A 21,071-nucleotide genomic window follows, 5' to 3' on the forward strand; every position below is an offset into this window, starting at 1 on the left:
TAACAATAAGGGAAAACCGAAAATCACATACAACTTTTGACTGTGATTTTACAAAAATTCATAAGGTCTACATACTCCTACAATAAACTTTACCCACATCAACCACCGTGCAAACTAATCAACCATACCTCACCAGGCTTCCAATCACACCAAGAGGGCGCACCACTGAAGAGACCAACCCCTTGCCTCTCACCCCATACTCAAACGGAGTAAACGTTCAACAGTAAGTCCACGATATCCCTCCGGAAAACTAATTACCCACCTTCCCCCATATAATTGTTTGTTCCTACATGCTGTCCTATAAAAACTCGCCGCCAACGCTTTTATCCTAATGTTCCCCTCCACCTCCCTCATCCCCCAAGAAACATACAAGTAATCAACTATTACATATCTGATAGCCCTTCCCACCTCCTTGGGTACCCCTTCCATATCTAACATTAAAGCCCTAAGGGGTGATATCTTTCCCCCCCCCAATAAAAAGAAAACCCTCTTCAACCACAATCTTACCACCTCCAATGCAGAACAAAAATATACTACATGAAAAGCCGTTTCAACTTCCCCACAAAAAGCGCATGACGCCTCTTTCACAAAACCCATTCGTCTTAGCACCTCTTTCGATGCTAACGTCCCCATAAGAAATCTATATACTAATTCCCTCGCTCTTGCCGGTATTCTTAATTTACTAAATTCCACCCATATCCCTCTCCAATCATATGTGGGATACACTGCCATCCCTTGCATTAATTCCTGACGACGACCCACACCCACTAACCGTTTTACCTTGAGTTTTTTAACATTGCATACCTTTAACATAAACCGCAACATGTCTTCACACTCCACTAAGTCCCTGCCACCCCACCATTTACGGATATCCCCCATCACCTCCCCCACCCGAAGACCCCTTTCCCCCGCTGCCCGAATATACCTCTGCTTCACATATAGCGCCTTCACCCTAGACCCTAATGCAATCAATCCCAGTCCTCCCTGCCTTACCGCAGTCATTACTACATCTTTGCCCAACCACGCCCTCCCATAGCCCCACACATACCTTAAGACTCTTCTTTGCATTTCCATAATATCCTGACTTCTTAATGGGTAAATTTCCGCCACTCCCCACACCTTACTATAAATCAGCGTATTTACCACCACAACCCTTTGATGCAAGGTTACATCCCCGGCCCTTAGACCCCTCAGCCTACTCAAAGCTCTGTCCATTACCATTTCTGAATTAACCCTCCTGCTCTCCTGTGCATCTGCCAAAAACAAAATCCCACAAATCTTTAGCCTATCTACAGTTATCCAACCAAACTCCTCCCCCAAGGTCCCTCCTACCCAAGCGCCTACCTCCAACAACCGTGATTTCTGCTTATTAACCCTCATCCCAGTAGCATTCCCAAAAATCTCAATTACCCTTCCCACTTTTCTTAAATCTTCAATCCCATTAAGTAAAACAGTTGTATCATCTACATAACCAACAATATTCCCACAATATCCTCCACTCTCCCCCAACCTTCCCATCCCACCATCAACCAGAACATAGAAAGGATTCTGCATACATGCAAAGAGTATTTGGGAGAGTGGACACCCCTGCCTTAAACCCCTTCCCATGCTTACTGAACTACCCAACCTCCCATTTACCTGTACTCTCATTGATGCATTCTCATACAAAGTCCTCACCCATCCAACCACCCTCCCTCCAAAACCCATTCTCACCATGCTCTCAATCAAAAATTCCCTATCCACATAATCATAAGCTTTCTCCCAATCCAGACCTAGAATACCTCCCTTATTACTACCCTCAAGGAAATCCCGAATACGACCATGACCTACCCGCATACTCCTCCCCGGGATACCAAACTGTCCCCCATGTATCACCGACCCCATGACCTTCTTCAGTCTATTACCCAAAATTTTCGCAAAAACCTTGTAATCAGCGCACATCAAAGATATTGCACGGTAAGCACTCAACTCTCTACCCCCCCCCTTCTTTGGCACCAAAACTATGACACCCGTACTTTGCGATATGCCCAACTTCCCACTAGTTAACATATGGTCCAATAGCCTAACAAAACACTGCCTAATACACCCCCAATGTGCTCTATAAAAATCATTTGGTATACCGTCTATCCCTGGTGTTTTCCCGGTACTCATCCCGAAAACTGCCTCTTCCACCTCAACCTCACTTATACCAACCTCCAACCCCACTCTATCCTGCTCACTTAAAACGCTATGGAACCCCCCTTCAAAAATACCCTCCCAGGAACCCCCCTCCCTCCAACTCCATTTCTCTCTAAACCAACTATCAGCATAGAGACTCATACTTTCCGTATTGGATAGGACTCGACCCACTGGATACCCTCCCACCCCAGGGCTTGTCTCCAATTGTAGAATGGTGGTTACACTCTGTCGGTCCCGAAATTTACGTAAAACATACCCAGACGGCTTATCACCCCACAAAACATCCTCTAACCCCGCCCTAACCCTAATTGCATCAAACCTATCATTGTGTAATTCAGCTATTCTACTCCGCAGTCTGTCCATATCATCCCTCCTACCACCTCCCCCAACATAACAATCTTGCAACTGTCCCTCCAGATAATTTTGCAACCCAAAACGCCACCTCGCCTCCTCTCGTCCCCTAGCCTTAAAAAAATTCGCTATTCCAGGTTTTGCCTGCATTTCCCACCAATCTAACAGATCTATCTCCCTGTTCCTAGCCTCCCAAAAAGGCAACCACCAATCACTGAAAAAAGGCCCCTCCCCCTCCTCCTTAAGAAGCCTTACATTTAATTTCCAGTACCCAGAATAAATACGCACCACTCCATCCCACATCAAATCTGCTATTACCGCTCTGTGATCAGAAAACCCCACATCGAAGGTTTGCACCCTCACAACATCTATACCCTGCTTAATATAAATTCTGTCTAATCGCGCTTCATATCCCCTACGGACGAACGTGTGCTCCACTAGGTAACCCACCCTCCCCACCACATCAACAACCCCAATATCTCGCAATACATCCCTCAGCACACTCAGCACACAACCCGCCCCTCTCGGTTCGACATCACCACTCCTAATCACACAATTCCAATCACCTCCTATTACTGTTATAGCAGGCAAACCTCTCAAGTGATACAGCAATACCTCTCTGACAAAATCTACTTTTACCCTGATATTACTAGTTGCTGGCATGTAAACTCCCACGAAACTAACTCGACTCTCACCCCAGACGCCATCCACCCTCACGATCCTCCCACCCCCCCCCTCTTCCCAACCGATGACACGCAAGGGGCTGGTCTCCTTTACCGCAACTGCTACCCCACCTTTCAATTGCAAACCACTGGTTACATACATCCGATATCCTTTCACCCTCAACACACTACCAGCCCTGTGATTATGCTCTTGCAAAAAGCATATGTCAACATCAAACCGCCTTAAAAACCACTCCAACCAAACTTTCTTGACCTCAGTCTTAAGTCCATTAACATTAAGCGTGACACATCTGAAAATTACAGAAGGGGCGGCTTTCCCCTATGCCTCTGGGATTTACCCACTGCACTTTTCATATTACGTGTTCCTTTGCCACTCGAGTTTTCCTGTGCAGTCACCTCCCCCCTCCCTTTCCCAATTTGCAACTCAGGCACACCTCTACCACTATGTGTCCTCGGCTCCACAACCGCTGCCCATGACTTCTTCCCCGGCCTCTGCCCTGGGGTAATGACCTCATCTATCTCTGATGCCGCAGTTCGTTTCCTAGAACTCACACTTACACACATATCACCCTCAGACAAATCCTCCTGGTGTACCTCCACGGCCACCACATGCTCCCGCCCAATCTTACTCAAGTCTTCCTCAACAATTTGTTGTCCCTCCAAAGTTCCAGCTTCACATGAACTGAGGACACCTTTTGCACAGGGTTCCTCCTCATCCAAAAAATCCTTGATCACATCTGCCAATAACCCATCCTGGGTTGAAGCTTCCTGGACGAAAGTCTCCTCAGATGTCACCTTCAACTCCCCCGACGCCCCTGGGAGAGTGACACATGTCTCCGCCGCCGCCACCTCCCGGTCGACCTCTTCGCTCCAGAGGTCATTCCTCCGGCCTCCCGAGGCATCAGAGCCAGGCACCAAATTACACGACTGTTGAATCACAATTGGAGTGTCGAGAATTCGAGAAGCCCGCCTCCTAGGACACTGGGCTGCCATGTGCTCATAAGAGCTACATAGACGACATGTTTTCCGTTGCCCAGCATAGTACACATAAACCTGTGTTCTACAACCGATCATCGTAACATAGGATGGTATAGGCCTTGTTAAGGTCATTTTAAGGGTGTAAGAACCTTCCGGCATTCCTTCATATGGACCATCCCTCCACACCCCCATTGTTGCAGAATGCACTGTCCCATAACTTCGAAAAAACTCCTGCAGGCCATAAGCCGTAGCCTCGAAGGGTACATTCCGTACCTTCACCCATGTGAAGTACTTAGAGACGTCATGTAAAACAACATCCATCGTTGAATTCACACTCATGCGTTGTTCCTGGTAATGCTCGACAATTCTTGTGTAGTAATCGACTCGTAGAAATTTCACAAAGATTCTTGTTAAACCATTAAGGGCGACGCCATACAATTCCTCGTTGGGAATACCATATGTATCCCTGATGATGTTAGGGAGAAGGACGTTCATCGTATCTCCACTTAACGTACCACGAACCAGCTCTATGCAGATAGTATTCACTCTCCGTACTGTATGTTCCGCCATGTTGATATCCCAATGAGCAGCGCACGTCCTCACTACTCAATGGTTGTTGCTGAACTCAAGCATAGTATTACTAGATTAGGCTATTAAAGTAGTGACATCATGTACCTATTATATTCAGCATAACTACTACAGCACTATTATTCCCTTTATAAATCACTGACCATTATTGTTATCATTGCATCATGCATAAGACTATCAAATCATATAAACTCAGGAAAGTAAAGAATTGTTTATATTCACAGGCACTTCTTAAATAAACTTTTTTCTGGATTTCATATTGGCAAAATCATCAGTTATATTCTGAAAATCAATATTTCTTGTTAGATCAGACTCAATGGTCAACAAGGCTAGGTCCCCTCAAGGAAGGTTCCTTGATGTTGGTGAGGGGCTCTTGATTTAGGGAATTGGATCTGTGCTCCAGTTCCCCGAATTAAGCCTGAATGCCTTCCACATCCCCCCCCTCCAAGCGCTGTATAATCCTCCAGGTTTAGCGCTTCCCCTTGATTATAATAATAACAAGGCTAGGTTACACAATTTGTCTTGGCTCATTGTTGAACGGAGCTGGTTTTTCACTCTTTTCAAAACAGAAAATGAACGTTCTCCTTCACAGTTAGTAGCTGGAAGTGTTAGGTAAAGGCGATACACTATGTCAACATTTTTTTTTTATATTTTATTGAAAAACGCAATACATAGTTATACATGTAGACAATGTAAGCAATGAAACGTATCCATTATATATAACAAAAGAAAACTCCACATTCCCTACCGTAGCACTAAACTTATACATAAGAACTAAACTAAGACAGCCCACAGCTTCATATACAGGTGGGTTTATTACATCCAAAATTGCAGCCATAAACACAATATGCAATATAACCCAAAGAATGTCACAGGTATTGACATTTTACATAAAATTGTATGTACGAAGACATTCTCAATTATCCAAAAATTCTTTACACACTTATTATTGTTGTATATTAAACTTCATATCAATACATAATACGTAACACCTCAATAATTACGAAACAAATAAAGGTTTGAAAATAATCTCCACACCTCACCACAGAAAAACTAAACACAGTACAATATAACAAATGATTCATCCCACCTCACTTCCATATACTACATTCATCCCACCTCACGTCCATACACTACATTCATCACCACAAACGAACTTACACAATCACGTATATTTAGTAATATTTTTCAAATATAATTTCCAGTTTTAAATAACAAACTTCTTCTACTATATAATGAAATATACATAGTCATTACTATTAAACATTAACAAGACTATATTCTTATTCTACAGACCTCAGCAGTTCTTGCCCCACCATCCTAACCCTACTTGACACATTGTACATCAACACATCCTTATATACCCAACACTCGTCAATAATATTCATTGAACTTCACCAAATACCAATATACAACCCATACTGAGTACATGAAATTCTCTCTTACATACTGCTATATACACTTGATGTATGATAAAAATCACACACATTACATTATCTCATTATTAGCAGTACATTTGGTACACAGACATATTTATCACGCCCGCATGTCCTTTGCTTTAATACAACCACCAATTCTGATAATACATTACAACATATTCCAAATTTAACTTATCCATAACATACATCAGTATACCATTCTGAGTATGACAGTATACTTTTCACATGCACACAAATATTGCTCATTTCCATAACCATATAAAAATCGTAACTTTTCCCTTACAAACCACCACAAACTTACTTAAAACACACTCCACAACTACGCTGCCATTTCACACCATATCACGGAACTCCTCATACATTCCCAAATTCTGAGACGAGCCCGATGCAACCCCTGAAAATCCGAACACATCCCCCCCCCCTTTTTTTTTTTTTTTTTTTTTTTTTTTTTTTTTTTTTTTTATTTTTTTTTTCCTTACTCCGCCAACAAACCTCTGACATTCATACTTCGATATCCTTCAGGAAAAACCCTTTCCCATCTACTTCCATATATCCCCCTATTACGACTAAGTGTTTTGTACATTGTTGCAGCCAATACCTTCTTTCGCACCATCCAATCCCCATTACCCCTCATGGCCCATGATACAAAAACAAAATCAGTTATGATGTACACCAAAGCACGCTGCACAGACTCTTCCACACCTCCCACATCTAAACTCAATGCCCTTAATACCGATATCCCTCCCCCACCCACCCTCCTCAAAATCCCACCCATCCACTCCCGTATACACTCCAAATTTTTACAAAAATATACTACATGAAAAGCTGTCTCCCTATCCCCACACACCCTACATACGTCCTCCACCATCAACCCTCTCTCCCGAAGCACCACACCAGACGGCAATATTCCATGAAGGAAACGAAACATTACCTCTCTCACTCTTGGTCTGATGCGCACCAACCGCAACCTTACCCAAATGTCTCCCCATGCATACATTGGGTATATGCCCTCAACATTTGCAATCACCCTCACCCCTACAGCACGCTCCAGCACACCTACCCGTATCCTAGACGGATTTCTAACATACAATAAAGCTCGCAGCACATCCTCACACTCTCTCATCTCTGATCCTACCCACCACCTGCGTGCCTCCTCATATAATGCTTGCACGCCCTTCCCCACACGACCTTCCACTCGGAGAACCCCCCTCTTCAAATATATACACTTAACCCTTAATCTTATATCTATTAAACCCAATCCACCTTTGTCGACCGGTAGCATAACAACACTTCTACCCAACCAATCACACCCAGAACCCCATATATATCGAAAAACCTTTTTTAGCATTCTATTAATGTCCGGTCCTGCCAACGGATATACTGCTGCCACATGCCAGACCATACTATATAACATCACATTCACCACTATTACACGTTGATGTATCGTCAAATGCAAGGGTCTCAAAACATTTAACCTACCCACCAACCTATCCACTACCCTCCCAGAATTAAGCATCCGTGCCTCCCCGGCATTTCCCATATAAATTATCCCACACACCTTTAATCTATCCACCACACACCAACGCACAGCTGTGTCCCATCGCGCCCTCCCTACCCAATTCCCTAAGACCAATAATTTCGATTTCTCCACATTCACTTTTAAACCTGTAACACCTTCAAAACCACCAATTACATCCTCCACCTCATGTAAACTTTCCTCCCTGCTCATTAGAATTGTTGTATCATCCACATACCCTATTATTCCCATCCCACCATTCTCCACACCACGTACCTCCCCTAAACATCGCCCCACTGCCCTATAAAAAGGGTCCTGTATACAAGCAAACAACAGTTGAGACAGAGGACAACCCTGCCTTATGCCTCTACCCATTGAAACCCACTCACCCAATTTCCCATTCACCTGCACACGTACACCTACCGTATTATACAAAGTCTCAATCCAACGTACCATCTCTTCCCCAAAACCCTGCCTCCGTAAGATATGCCACAGTGCCTTTCGTTCTACGCAATCATACGCAGCCTGCCAGTCCAATGCTAAGACACCTCCCCCCCTTTCATTCTCCCCCTCCATACTTTCCACAAAATCTTTTATTATTCCATGTCCCTCATACATCGTCCTTCCAGGCACCCCATACTGACCTCTCGCAACAACTCTATCTATCACGCACTTCAGCCTGTTCCCCAAGATTTTTGCGAATATCTTATAATCAGCACATAACAAAGACAACGCCCTGTAGTTCTGCACTGTAGTAGGGCCTTCCCCTTTTGGAATCAATACTACTACTGCAGTACGCTGCAACTCGCCCATCCTCCCCTCATTTTTCATCACATTCATCAGGTTCACTAAAAAATCCTTCAACACACTCCAATTCTTCACATAGAATTCACAAGGTAACCCATCTATACCTGGCGCTTTACCTCTCGCCATATTCTCCAAAGCTCTCCATACCTCCCCCTCTTCAATATCCCCACCCAATGCCATACGATCACTTCCACTCAGCACACAAGATACATTCTCTCCCAATCTCTCTAAATCCTCACCGTTCACTCCTACACTCCTCAAATATTTTCCAAACCAACTATCCATAAAACCACTCATACCCTCAGTAGTTCTCAACTCCTGACCCTTCGTATACCCACCTAAGTCCTCGTGTACTACCAGCTTATCAATTTCCATTGCCAACCTGCGTCTCCGCTGACCCCGTAACACACAGGCTGACGGCCTGTCACCCCAAATCGCCTCCTCTAACCCACCTTGCACCCTCACCTCATCAAATCTCTCATTGTGCATATCCCTTATCTGCCACTTTAATGCTTCAATTTCCTCCATTGGATACACACCTGTCACAGCACCCCTCTGATAACAACCCTGCAACCGCCCCTCTAAATACTGTTGAAGCCCAAATGTCATCCATGCCTCATTCTTTCCCCTTCGCACATAGTATTGCCTGATCCTCGTCTTTGCAACCCCATCCCACCACCCCAATAAATCGCTTGCACTCTTACCCCCACCCCATAAGTCCTCCCACAAACTTTCAAAATCCCCTCCCTCCACCCCCTCACCCAGTAGTCGTACATTCAGCTTCCAGTACCCCAAATATCTCTTAGGCAAACCGTCCCAATTTAAATCAGCATAAACCGCCCTATGATCTGAATAAACGACATTCACCGTCTGCACCCGCGTCACCCTCACTCCCCTTGTCACATACAACCTATCTAATCGTGCAGCATATCCCTTTCTATGAAAAGTGTGCTCTATCTCGCAATCCCCTCCATCAACTATATCCCTCAATCCCACACCTCTCAATAGATCCCCTAAACCTGCCAAAAAACACCCTGCCCCTCTCGGTTCCACATCCTTCCTGCGCACCACACAGTTCCAGTCGCCACCAACTATTGTCACTGACGGTAATGACCGCAAATAATATACCAATACGTTATTCACAAATTCATTCTTTACCCTTACATCATTCTCAGCCGGCACATACACACAAATGACTGCCATCCGCTCACCTCTCCACCACCCATAAATGTCAACATTAGGGAAGGTTTCTGAGATACCTGCATTTCTTAAATGTTTCAAAGCAGCTGAGGGTGCACTTTTTTCAGGTGGAGCTTTAATCTGATTCATATACCCAGAACAATGAACTATTTCTTCAACAAATGTGTCCTGAACATCTGCTGAAAGGTGTTATTGCAACTTTAATGCATTATTATTATTATAATCAAGGGGGAAGCGCTAAACCCGGAGGATTATACAGCACCTGGGGGGGGGATGTGGAAGGCATTCAGGCTTAATTCGGGGAACTGGAGCACAGATCCAATTCCCTAAACCAAGAGCCCCTCACCAACATCAAGGAACCTTCCTTGAGGGGAACTTTAATGCAGCTTCTCTCAATTCTGCATCTGGCATAGTAGTAATTTTGAACAGAAATCCAAACTTGTCATTGAGATTCTGGAAGATTTCTTTTCTTTTCACCAATTCTGTAATCAGTGAATCCAGAATGACGAAGTATGTAGCCGTCTTACATTTCTGCCTTGGTAGCAACACAATTTCATTGTCTGGCTCTTCAAAATTGCGTTTCCTCTTCCTTGACCGCTGATGATCAGCCCGGTAACTGTAGTCTTTCACCAGCAGTTTAGCTTTCTCTTCAAACATTTCAAAAGCTTCATCATTGTGAAGTGAGCTTACAAATTCCACTAAGCCTGCATAGAGGTTAGCACAAGTAGCCATTTCAATTTCAATTTTCTGAAGTGTCTTGTTCGTGGCATTTAACCGTTCCAGTATACAGTCCCAAAGCACACAGAGTAAGGCCAATTCAAAATCTTCCAATTTTGATGCTAAGCTGGCTGCTTCGCTTCTTGTAGTTGCTGTCTGGTCTTCATCCTCTGCTATTTGGATCAAAACAGAACATATTTCAGCAATGCTGTCTTTCAAAGAATGTGTTGCATCATGCTGCGCTGACCACCTTGTTGTTGATAATGATTTGATGACATCTCCATGAATGGTTGACTTCAGTATACTCCACCGATGCGTTGAAGTAGAGAAAAAATTAAAGAGTGCTTGTAAAAGTCCAAAAAATGAAACTGCAGCGACACAACACTCCGCAGCACATGACCCAACAAGATTAAGAGAATGTGCTGAGCAGGGCACATATTCAGCAAGTGGGTTGATTTGCTTGATACGGGCTTGCAATCCATTATATTTACCCAACATGTTACTTGCATTGTCGTAGCTCTGGCCACGGTAATCCATAATAGAGAGATCATGTTCAAGCAGAGTATTCAGTACTACATTCATCATTGTTTCTCCATCATGGCCTGAAAGAGGAATGAATTTTATAAAGCGCTCTACAGGCTTACCACTGGAGTCGACAAAGCGAACAATGAATGTCAATTGATCCATATGTGAAATATCTGGTGTTGAATCTACACTTATTGCAAAGTATTTTGCAGTTTTCACAGCTGCTATGATGTTATTGAGGACCTTCTTAGTCATCAGTTCAATAAATTCATTGCATATAGTAGATGACATGTAAGATACAGTGCCTCTTCCTGCATTCCCAAGGCGTGACACATGATTTGCTAAGAATGGATCCAATTGTGCTAACAGTTCTATGATCCCTAGGAAATTGCCATTGTTTTCCGAACCAAAAACCTCATTTTCTCCACGGAAAGCAAGTCCTCTTAGAGCTAAGAATTTTACAACAGCAACAACTCTTTCTAGAACTTTTCTCCAATAAGTATGCTCTTTTTCAGTTTGATTTTCCAAATGAGAATCCAATAAGCCTTTTTTCTGTGCACGAAATACACTGGCTAAAATGCAGCTCCTGTGAGTGGTGCTGTTTTCATGTTCCTCGAAACGCTTGGAATTTTTCCAGTCATTGAACCCCAGTGTGAAGGTATTTTCTTTGGTAGAAAATAGCTTGCATGCTGAGCTTTCAGAGTGTACCATCCATGATCTTTTCACAGTTTCTGAATTTGCAAGCTTCCTATAAAACATAGATGACTTTAAACAATGACGACTTCCATCATCATAAATCCTTGCTGATTTCCTAACGTCAATGTTCAGAGTTTGACTGAAGTTTTCTGCAATGAAAGCATTACGTAGAGAATCTGGGATTACATTTGGCCATGAGGCAGGATCTTTTAAGACAAATCCTGTGGATGAAATGTCCGTTGAGACATTGAGAGGAGACACAAAAGAAGTAGATGCTGGCTGAGAAATAATGGAGGGAGGGCTTCCTGTATGATCTGACGTATCTGCAGATTCAACTGTACTGGTAACATCAGAAACTGTTTTCGTGATCATGTCTGTGATCTTTCTGCAGTTTCTTACATCTTTCTTTTTCTGTTCTTCTTCTTGAATTTTCTTCTTTCTTTTCTGTGACCCACTTGCATAAGAACTTCCAACATCACGTTCACGAGATGCCATAATGAGGATGTATCACTGTCTGTAATCATGCAAATACAAATTTTTCATTATCAATTATTATTAATTTTTTAATTATTAAATTTTTTTTTCTGTCAATTGGGGGGATATGGCCCTTGTAGCCCCCTTTCCTCTGGCTGCGCATCTAAAAATTCAAAACGTTACCAGAAAGGAGTCATATACAGAACTTTTACCATAGATTAGGTTAATGATTAGGGCTACGAATATTTTACTAATTCATCCTCCTTGATCTCCAATTTACTTAAACAGAAATCATACCGAGTCCAAGAACAATGCACAATGGTATTTATATTACCATTTTCATAACTAAACTAATCATTATGTTTTGCATGTTATATGGCCTACCACCATAGATAAGGACGTGAGAATTAAAGAATGCAGGGACAATTTTCAGTTTCACCCAACGAACGATTTTCTGATGTGGCTTATGTGTTTCTGGGGAAATATGTAGTAAATTAATTGATGTTCTACATCACTTCCGTCGCAACTTGAAAACTAAGCATTTGCGACAGAAGTGATGTAGAACATCAATCAATTGAGATCTGTTATTGAAATGATAAAGACTTAAAGACAGGACGAAGTGCTTTTAAAACCTACAAACGGAAGTCAGTTTGCGTTTTTAGGTTTTTCTTTATAGTATTTTTACCAAAAATGCGTCTTTACTGGTCCATGTGTCTTTACTGGTCAAGTAACCCTATCAGGTACCTCCCTTAAGGCCGCAGGCCGCCGTGTCTGAGCCTAAATACACCAAAAAAATCGAAAAAATATGAAAAATGAGTTAATCTTACCAAAAAATAGAGCAAAGATCTGGCAACATTTTGGTGTGCGCCTCGTCTCTGTACGATAATTACATATAAAGCTATCGTAATTATAACAATGGCAACTACGTCATCAGCATGACGCGGCCCAGCTGACCATAACAATAACACGTGCTCCAGCGCGACTCGCTTCATAAAACAGTATCACAGGTATTTTTTTCCTTTTTTTTTGGTGTATTTTTTAGCTAGATCTTCTAAATAGTAACTGGCAACATCAGGTTAGCTGTGAGAAGGAGCTGCTCACACCATATCAAGTCAGTGCCGACTGGAAGTCTGAAGAGAGAGGGGGTGTGTCACTTTGTCTGACAGCTGACTACCCTTGGGACGTTACTTTTTGCCTTTCATTGTATACATTTTTGGTACACAATGCCTGCAAAGAAGAAACAGTTTGCCAAGAACATTAGCAGCAAGAGGAAAAGGCACATAGAAGCAATGATAAGGTCTATACAAGCAAAGAGAGCAGCAGCTGCTGTGGTTGGTGACGCCGCCACGATGCTAGTATCACCACCCTCCTCTCAAGACCTGTCCTTGTTCACTGCTACTGAACTATTAGATATTTCACGTTCAGAAACAAGGAAGACAAAATATAGGAGCCCCGCAAATATGCCCACCTCCACCACGGCTGCTACTACCACAACTACTACCACCACGGCTGCTACTACCACAACTACTACCTCCACTGCTGCTACTACCTATACTACCTCCACTGCTGCTACTACCACAACTACTACCTCCACTGCTACTACTACCACAACTACTACAGCGTTGTATAAAAGGCAGAACGCAAAACTGTAATGAAAGTCTGCATCACCGCATATGGTGTTACTGCAATAAAGCCAAATATCAAACCAAGAGGCATGCTGATTTCGCAGTCAGCCATGCTGTTGCTGACTACAATAGTGGATATGTGAGGAGCTGTCTGGACACAGCACTGGGCTACAAACGTTCAGCAGTGACTCAAAAACAACTTGAATTAATGGAGAACATGAAGGAACAACGGAAGCAAAGAGGAATGAAGAGGAAAAGGGAGCTGGACACGTCCTACGAGCCTGGAGGACATTAGATAATCATGTGTCCACCTACATCCAGTCATAGGTACGTAATTATTAGTGTTTTTTTGGTATATTTTTATATTGGTATGTGTATAAATATCATATATGGGTGCAATTACATGTATCTGTACATAATCACTGGGAATAAGATTTTGAGAATTCATTTCTTTTTTTTCAGATTGATTGGGATGGATTTTTATGATTGGCCGGCCACCAGAGAACTTCAGGACAAAGGGATCTTCATGAAACTTCAGGAATAATGTCTATATAACCAGTTCTACTCTCAATAAACGTATAAAGGCACTATGAGTATTTTTACCCACTGTATAGTAATGTTCAATGTATTTGTTGATTTTTTTCAAAAGTGCATTTATTTGTATTTTTCTGAGGTAAAACCATTATTTATGAACCGATCATTCTGAATTTTACAAAAGTTGTTCAGGGGACCCTGTTTGACTTTCTAATGGAGTTGTCTTGGGTAATAATCCCTTCAATTTTGCATAAATTGATGTAAAGTGCAAAAAAAAAAAATTAAATAAAGTCAAGACATAATAATATTTTTTTTGGGTACCATAAAACATGTTATTGCATTATTTATATCCATTAGAAAGTCAATTTGGCATTACTTTATCATTTGTGATTATCAACAATGATTTCGAGATTGCCAATATTGACTTACGTTGCTATAAGTGTTGCCATGTCCAATTTTTCACATTTTTATTTTTTATAACTTTATTTATTGGACGATCTTGATGCAACTTTCACCACATGAGGCTCAATATGCCTAAAGTCTCTGGTAAAAAAATCAACGAAATCGAGCAAAGGAAAAAAAAAAAAAAAATTTAGGCTGCCTGTCATTTAGAGGCGAAAACAAACATTTATCCATACACATCAATGTCTATCAACAACACTTCAGTTAATTTGTCACAGTACAAGTCTAGATAACGTGTAATTACTACAGAAAATTGGAGAGGAATCTCCCATACTCACCCATTAGCGGGAAAACACAGCTGTTCTGATGTAAACAAAGGCGTGTTGAGTGTTGCCATCTATGGTTAGGTTTATTTATTTTTATTTTATTTCATTATTTATTTTTGTTTTGATTAATTTTTAAAAATCAATTTTACTCTCTAAACACTTGAACTTTTTAGGTAGGGACCCCTTTGCACTTGCACCATGTGCACAGTCTTGGATGAGCCCCTGAAACCCTTGGACCGCGGGGCCCCCAAATGCGCGGGGCCCTAGGCAAATGCCTAGTTTGCCTATGCGGTAATCCGGCCCTGTATGCACCTCTAATCTTTTGACTACCTCCAAAAGGATGGGTATGAGGTGCATAGTAAAACTATCAAATTAATATTTGAATATTAGAAAAAGTGTTAGATTTGTCATTATGTACTACAGTAATACTCAGTGATTTCCAAAATTAAACATTGAAATAGTATTTAAAATCTCACAATTAAACTTTTATGCTCAGCCTCACAATAAACACAGAAACGTCTGAATTTAATTAATCTGTGTCAGAGAGAAGGCATAATTGAAATCGGTAATAATATTTAAAGCTAATTCTTCCAACTGACAGGTGGCAAGGGTATGGGAGGTGCGGAAGGTGGGATCCGTGTACCAGGAATCTACAGGTGGACAGGACAACTGCCTGCTGGGGTAACTATGGACACTCCCACCTCTCTACTCGACATGATGCCGACTCTGCTTGACCTGGCTGGCCTTCCATCTCTGCCTGACCTACTGCCTCACCTGTCTCCTAGGGTATGTCCATGATTACCGGTACCACTACTTCATTCCTTCCAGACAGGGCTCCTAATTCTATGATTCTTATCCCTTAAAGAAGTTAATGACCATCTAGCTTGTTCAACAATAAGATTAATGGCAAGCTACAGTATTAATTGTCCTGGAGTTATACGAGACTCACGTTAGTATTTGCAGTAATCAGCTGAAAACACCATATATTTAATGACCTATACACTACAGGATAATTACTTTACAATGGCCAAGCTCTTGGTCTTGTGTATCACAGTTGTAATAATAATAATAATAATAATAATGAGCAAAATCCCTCACACAAACAGTAAGAATATATATCTAAGAGAAGCTAATCACATAAAATAATCTATCACTCTATTTCTCATACCCTAATACAATCCATGAAGAGGGGAAAAATACAGAATACTGTTCTGATATACAGGTAACTCCAGTTTATGCTTTTCCAGCACCATTTCTGCAAGCATTCTAGATGAATCAAAGATTGCCTTGTCAATGACCAAACCAGGCAACATGCCTCGTCTTGGCTTTCCAATACCTTTGCTTTACACACATCTCATACGTAATGTTAATTCTAAGAGTTTAGAGGACATAGAGTATGTGAGCATTGGATTTAATAAAGACAAGCATACCAACTGTCAAGACTCTTAACACAGCACAATACACTGAGGAAATACAATACAGCCTCTCCTCACTTAGCGACGTACTTGTTTACCGACAGCTCAGACTTACGATGGGCTTTCTGACCAGTATGCATACCTAAATAATGAATATTAAGAGTTATTTCCTCTATTATGTGTATTACAGTATACAGTACACTACTGTATAAATATTTAAAAATATACCAGAAATGTTATCAATGGTGCAAAGGTGACATTAAAACAATATCAAAGATGGTTGAAACAAACCCACTACCATTATAATATGCTCCTCACTTAGTGACTAATTCATTTACCAATGTGGTCTTAGGAACAGAACTCCATTGTTAAGTGAGGAGAAGCTGTATTCAAGTTTGCTGGTGCATGAAAAACACACAATACACAGACCACTCATATGAAAATTCAGTGCTTTGTTGAAATTCTTGAATTTAAAGGGTCTTAAATCTGGTGGGAATAATGCAGTGTATGTAAGCTGATGTATGTGTGGAACATGAACATGGCAGGAGCATTTGATATCAGAGCAACTGTAGTGAAACATAGTGAATACAGTTGCTCTAGCCATGTGGGTGTATGTAATATCAAGCTCATCATGTGATTCTCTACATATACTTTATCTTCAAAAGTTAATATAAAGAAAGTTAAGATAATGAAAAGACAAATTGCAGAACAAGTTTTATAGGGACAACGCTTCGCTCTCTTTAGAGCTGTATCAGTTATCTAGGAAAGTGATATCTAATAGTCTTGATCTTTCTTGTTTCTTTCAACAAACCAGCCATATCCCACTGAAGCAGGATGGCCCAAAAAGAAAAACAAGTTTCTCTTTTTAACTTTAGTAATGTATACAGGAGAAGGGGTTACTAGCCCCTTGCTCTCAGCATTTTAGTCGCCTCTTATGACAAGCATGGCTTACAGAGGAAGAATTCTGTTCCACTTCCCCATGGAGAATAGTCTTAATATAGTACTTGATTTCATATTCATAATATATATATATATATTCTTAATTTTAACATGTATAATATACAGTACTGTACATATTATTATCTTTATAAAAAAAAGTTACCAGTGACTTTTAGAAAAACCCTTTGTACAAGTATCCATAATCAAGAATAACTGTATGAGCTTTAAGAACTAATTTTTATTTACTTGATTCAGGACCTGGATGGAGTGAGCATTGCAAAATTACTGACTGATGGAGAGCCACCAGCGTCGCGTTCCCTCCTGCACCACTGTGGTCGTGACATACATGCTGTTAGGGTTATTCATGGTAAAATAAATATATTTTTTAACACAGATTGTCTCCCACTGAGGTAGGAAACCTTTCAATACACCAGAAACATATTCACTGTCACTTACTCAATTGCTGTCCTGTCAGAAGTGTGCTGACCTCACTGTTCAGATGCCCATCCAAACTCCAGTATCCCCACCACTCCTCAAGAGTGCAGGCACTGGACTTCCTACCTAAAGAATTAAAAGTCCAGCTATTCAATTTCCTTAAATCCCTTCATAGTGCTACCTTGTTTATACTCAAACAGCACATTCATTAAAAACCATTTGTCTCCCTTCACTCTTTTCTAATAGAGCCACATAAACATGCTGGCAGCTCAAGCCCCTAAAACTCAAAACCATTTTTTACCCCTTCCCTCCAACCACTCCTGGGATGACCTCTACCCTTCCTTCAAGTGCTGGTTTATTGAACAATACATATTAGTAAAAAGTCTTTGTTTAATACAACTGCATTTTCAGAGGCAAATACACATATTGGAGTCTTTCATCTTAACCAATTTTCCAGCTTAAACAGTATGCATGGAATACCAACGATTTAAATTTAAAAGGATTACATTATATATCCCTTGCTGCCATAAGTAAGCTCCCTATTCATGCTACTTTGTTATTATTGGTTGACTATATGTAAGAAGAGGTTATGCTAACCTATCATACCCCCAGGTTATGATAATTTAGCATATCTAGGTTATATTTAATTTTGTAATATTAAGTTGGGCAGAAATCAAGAAACTGTAATGTGTGTGAAAATGTCTTATTTGAAGAAATATGTAGCTCATGTAGTAACCCCACAAGTCTTTCTTGATAACAAGAATTCCTGAGAAAATTAGTTATAATAGCAAGTATCCTAAACGTTGTGGATATGTATTCTGACTTTGCTGATCCTCGCCAATCCCAGAATATTATGCTATACTGTATTTTAATATTATCCCTGCTGTGATATGATCTGTTAGTGATTACTTGCACCATGATTTCCAAGGTTTATAGCTTTCTGCTGGTAAGTATCTTTGAACTAGCATTGTGCCAACTTTCATTTTAAAGATAAAAAAAATTATCGAGAAACATTTAAGGTCAGTGGACCATGTCAGTGGTTAATATCAATTTTTTCATGTGTATACTGTACCCATTTGTACTTTATAGTTGACATATAATGTATTATTTATTTTTTTATTATCACACCGGCCGATTCCCACCAAGGCAGGGTGGCCCGAAAAAGAAAAACTTTCACCATCATTCACTCCATCACTGTCTTGCCAGAAGGGTGCTTTACACTACAGTTTTTAAACTGCAACATTAACACCCCTCCTTCAGAGTGCAGGCACTGTACTTCCCATCTCCAGGACTCAAGTCCGGCCTGCCGGTTTCCCTGAATCCCTTCATAAATGTTACTTTGCTCACACTCCAACAGCACGTCAAGTATTAAAAACCATTTGTCTCCATTCACTCCTATCAAACACGCTCACGCATGCCTGCTGGAAGTCCAAGCCCCTCGCACACAAAACCTCCTTTACCCCCTCCCTCCAACCCTTCCTAGGCCGACCCCTACCCCGCCTTCCTTCCACTACAGACTGATACACTCTTGAAGTCATTCTGTTTCGCTCCATTCTCTCTACATGTCCGAACCACCTCAACAACCCTTCCTCAGCCCTCTGGACAACAGTTTTGGTAATCCCGCACCTCCTCCTAACTTCCAAACTACGAATTCTCTGCATTATATTCACACCACACATTGCCCTCAGACATGACATCTCCACTGCCTCCAGCCTTCTCCTCGCTGCAACATTCATCACCCACGCTTCACACCCATATAAGAGCGTTGGTAAAACTATACTCTCATACATTCCCCTCTTTGCCTCCAAGGACAAAGTTCTTTGTCTCCACAGACTCCTAAGTGCACCACTCACTCTTTTTCCCTCATCAATTCTATGATTCACCTCATCTTTCATAGACCCATCCGCTGACACGTCCACTCCCAAATATCTGAATACGTTCACCTCCTCCATACTCTCTCCCTCCAATCTGATATTCAATCTTTCATCACCTAATCTTTTTGTTATCCTCATAACCTTACTCTTTCCTGTATTCACCTTTAATTTTCTTCTTTTGCACACCCTACCAAATTCATCCACCAATCTCTGCAACTTCTCTTCAGAATCTCCCAAGAGCACAGTGTCATCGGCAAAGAGCAGCTGTGACAACTCCCACTTTGTGTGTGATTCTTTATCTTTTAACTCCACGCCTCTTGCCAAGACCCTCGCATTTACTTCTCTTACAACCCCATCTATAAATATATTAAACAACCACGGTGACATCACACATCCTTGTCTAAGGCCTACTTTTACTGGGAAAAAATTTCCCTCTTTCCTACATACTCTAACTTGAGCCTCACTATCCTCGTAAAAACTCTTCACTGCTTTCAGTAACCTACCTCCTACACCATACACTTGCAACATCTGCCACATTGCCCCCCTATCCACCCTGTCATACGCCTTTTCCAAATCCATAAATGCCACAAAGACCTCTTTAGCCTTATCTAAATACTGTTCACTTATATGTTTCACTGTAAACACCTGGTCCACACACCCCCTACCTTTCCTAAAGCCTCCTTGTTCATCTGCTATCCTATTCTCCGTCTTACTCTTAATTCTTTCAATTATAACTCTACCATACACTTTACCAGGTACACTCAACAGACTTATCCCCCTATAATTTTTGCACTCTCTTTTATCCCCTTTGCCTTTATATATCTTCAATTTAAATATACTTCCAATCAGGAAATTTGGCATACAAAATGAATCTGGTGGGGTATAAGTGGCAGCCAGGGAGTACGCAGTGTGGCTGGGGCATCGGGACATTTTGCTCGTGTTTTGATATAGAAGACTATGATTATGAGCCTGAACTTTTTAACCTCAAGGAAGACCCATATGAAGATCATCCAATTCCTACAAACAGCTCTCAGTAAGTAATCAATATTTATTACTGTATGGTAAATTACTAATTTGTGAGTCCAACTAATGGAAGGTCATATTAAAGGAAATCCGTACATAATGCTTTTTAAAAAGTATTTTGATTGATTGATTGATCTATTATTTTCATTTACTAAAAAAAATTTTACTAAGTTTATTTAGGTACACGTACAGTCAGACAAATTACCATACATATTATTATTATTATATTCATTGGGGAGTGCTAAACCCATATAGGATTATACAGCACATGTGTGAGGGGGGGGGGGAAGGGAGTCAGGCTCAATTCAGGGAACTGGAGTACAGATCCAATTCCCTATATCAAGAG

The 21,071-nt window shown here is 41.2% G+C and overlaps 1 protein-coding gene and 1 long non-coding RNA gene across 3 annotated transcripts in view; both read left to right on the top strand.

Moving 5' to 3' along the window:
* Positions 1-21,071, top strand: part of LOC128686349 (arylsulfatase H) — a 66,371-nt gene that overhangs the window by 44,271 nt on the left and 1,029 nt on the right. For both annotated transcript variants that reach the window (XM_070095469.1, XM_070095468.1), the window contains exons 9-11: positions 15,641-15,825; positions 17,649-17,760; positions 20,552-20,735. In XM_070095469.1, the coding sequence (XP_069951570.1) occupies positions 15,641-15,825; positions 17,649-17,760; positions 20,552-20,735 (481 nt within the window). The remainder of the gene's footprint in view (positions 1-15,640; positions 15,826-17,648; positions 17,761-20,551; positions 20,736-21,071) is intronic.
* LOC128706639 (uncharacterized) lies at positions 12,163-14,364 on the top strand. The gene is made up of 2 exons (XR_008409887.2): positions 12,163-14,104; positions 14,240-14,364. It is a non-coding gene; the product is annotated as an uncharacterized lncRNA (long non-coding RNA).

The sequence above is a fragment of the Cherax quadricarinatus genome, chromosome 50 (assembly GCF_038502225.1).
Source record: "Cherax quadricarinatus isolate ZL_2023a chromosome 50, ASM3850222v1, whole genome shotgun sequence".
Classification (NCBI taxonomy): Eukaryota; Metazoa; Arthropoda; class Malacostraca; order Decapoda; family Parastacidae; genus Cherax; species Cherax quadricarinatus.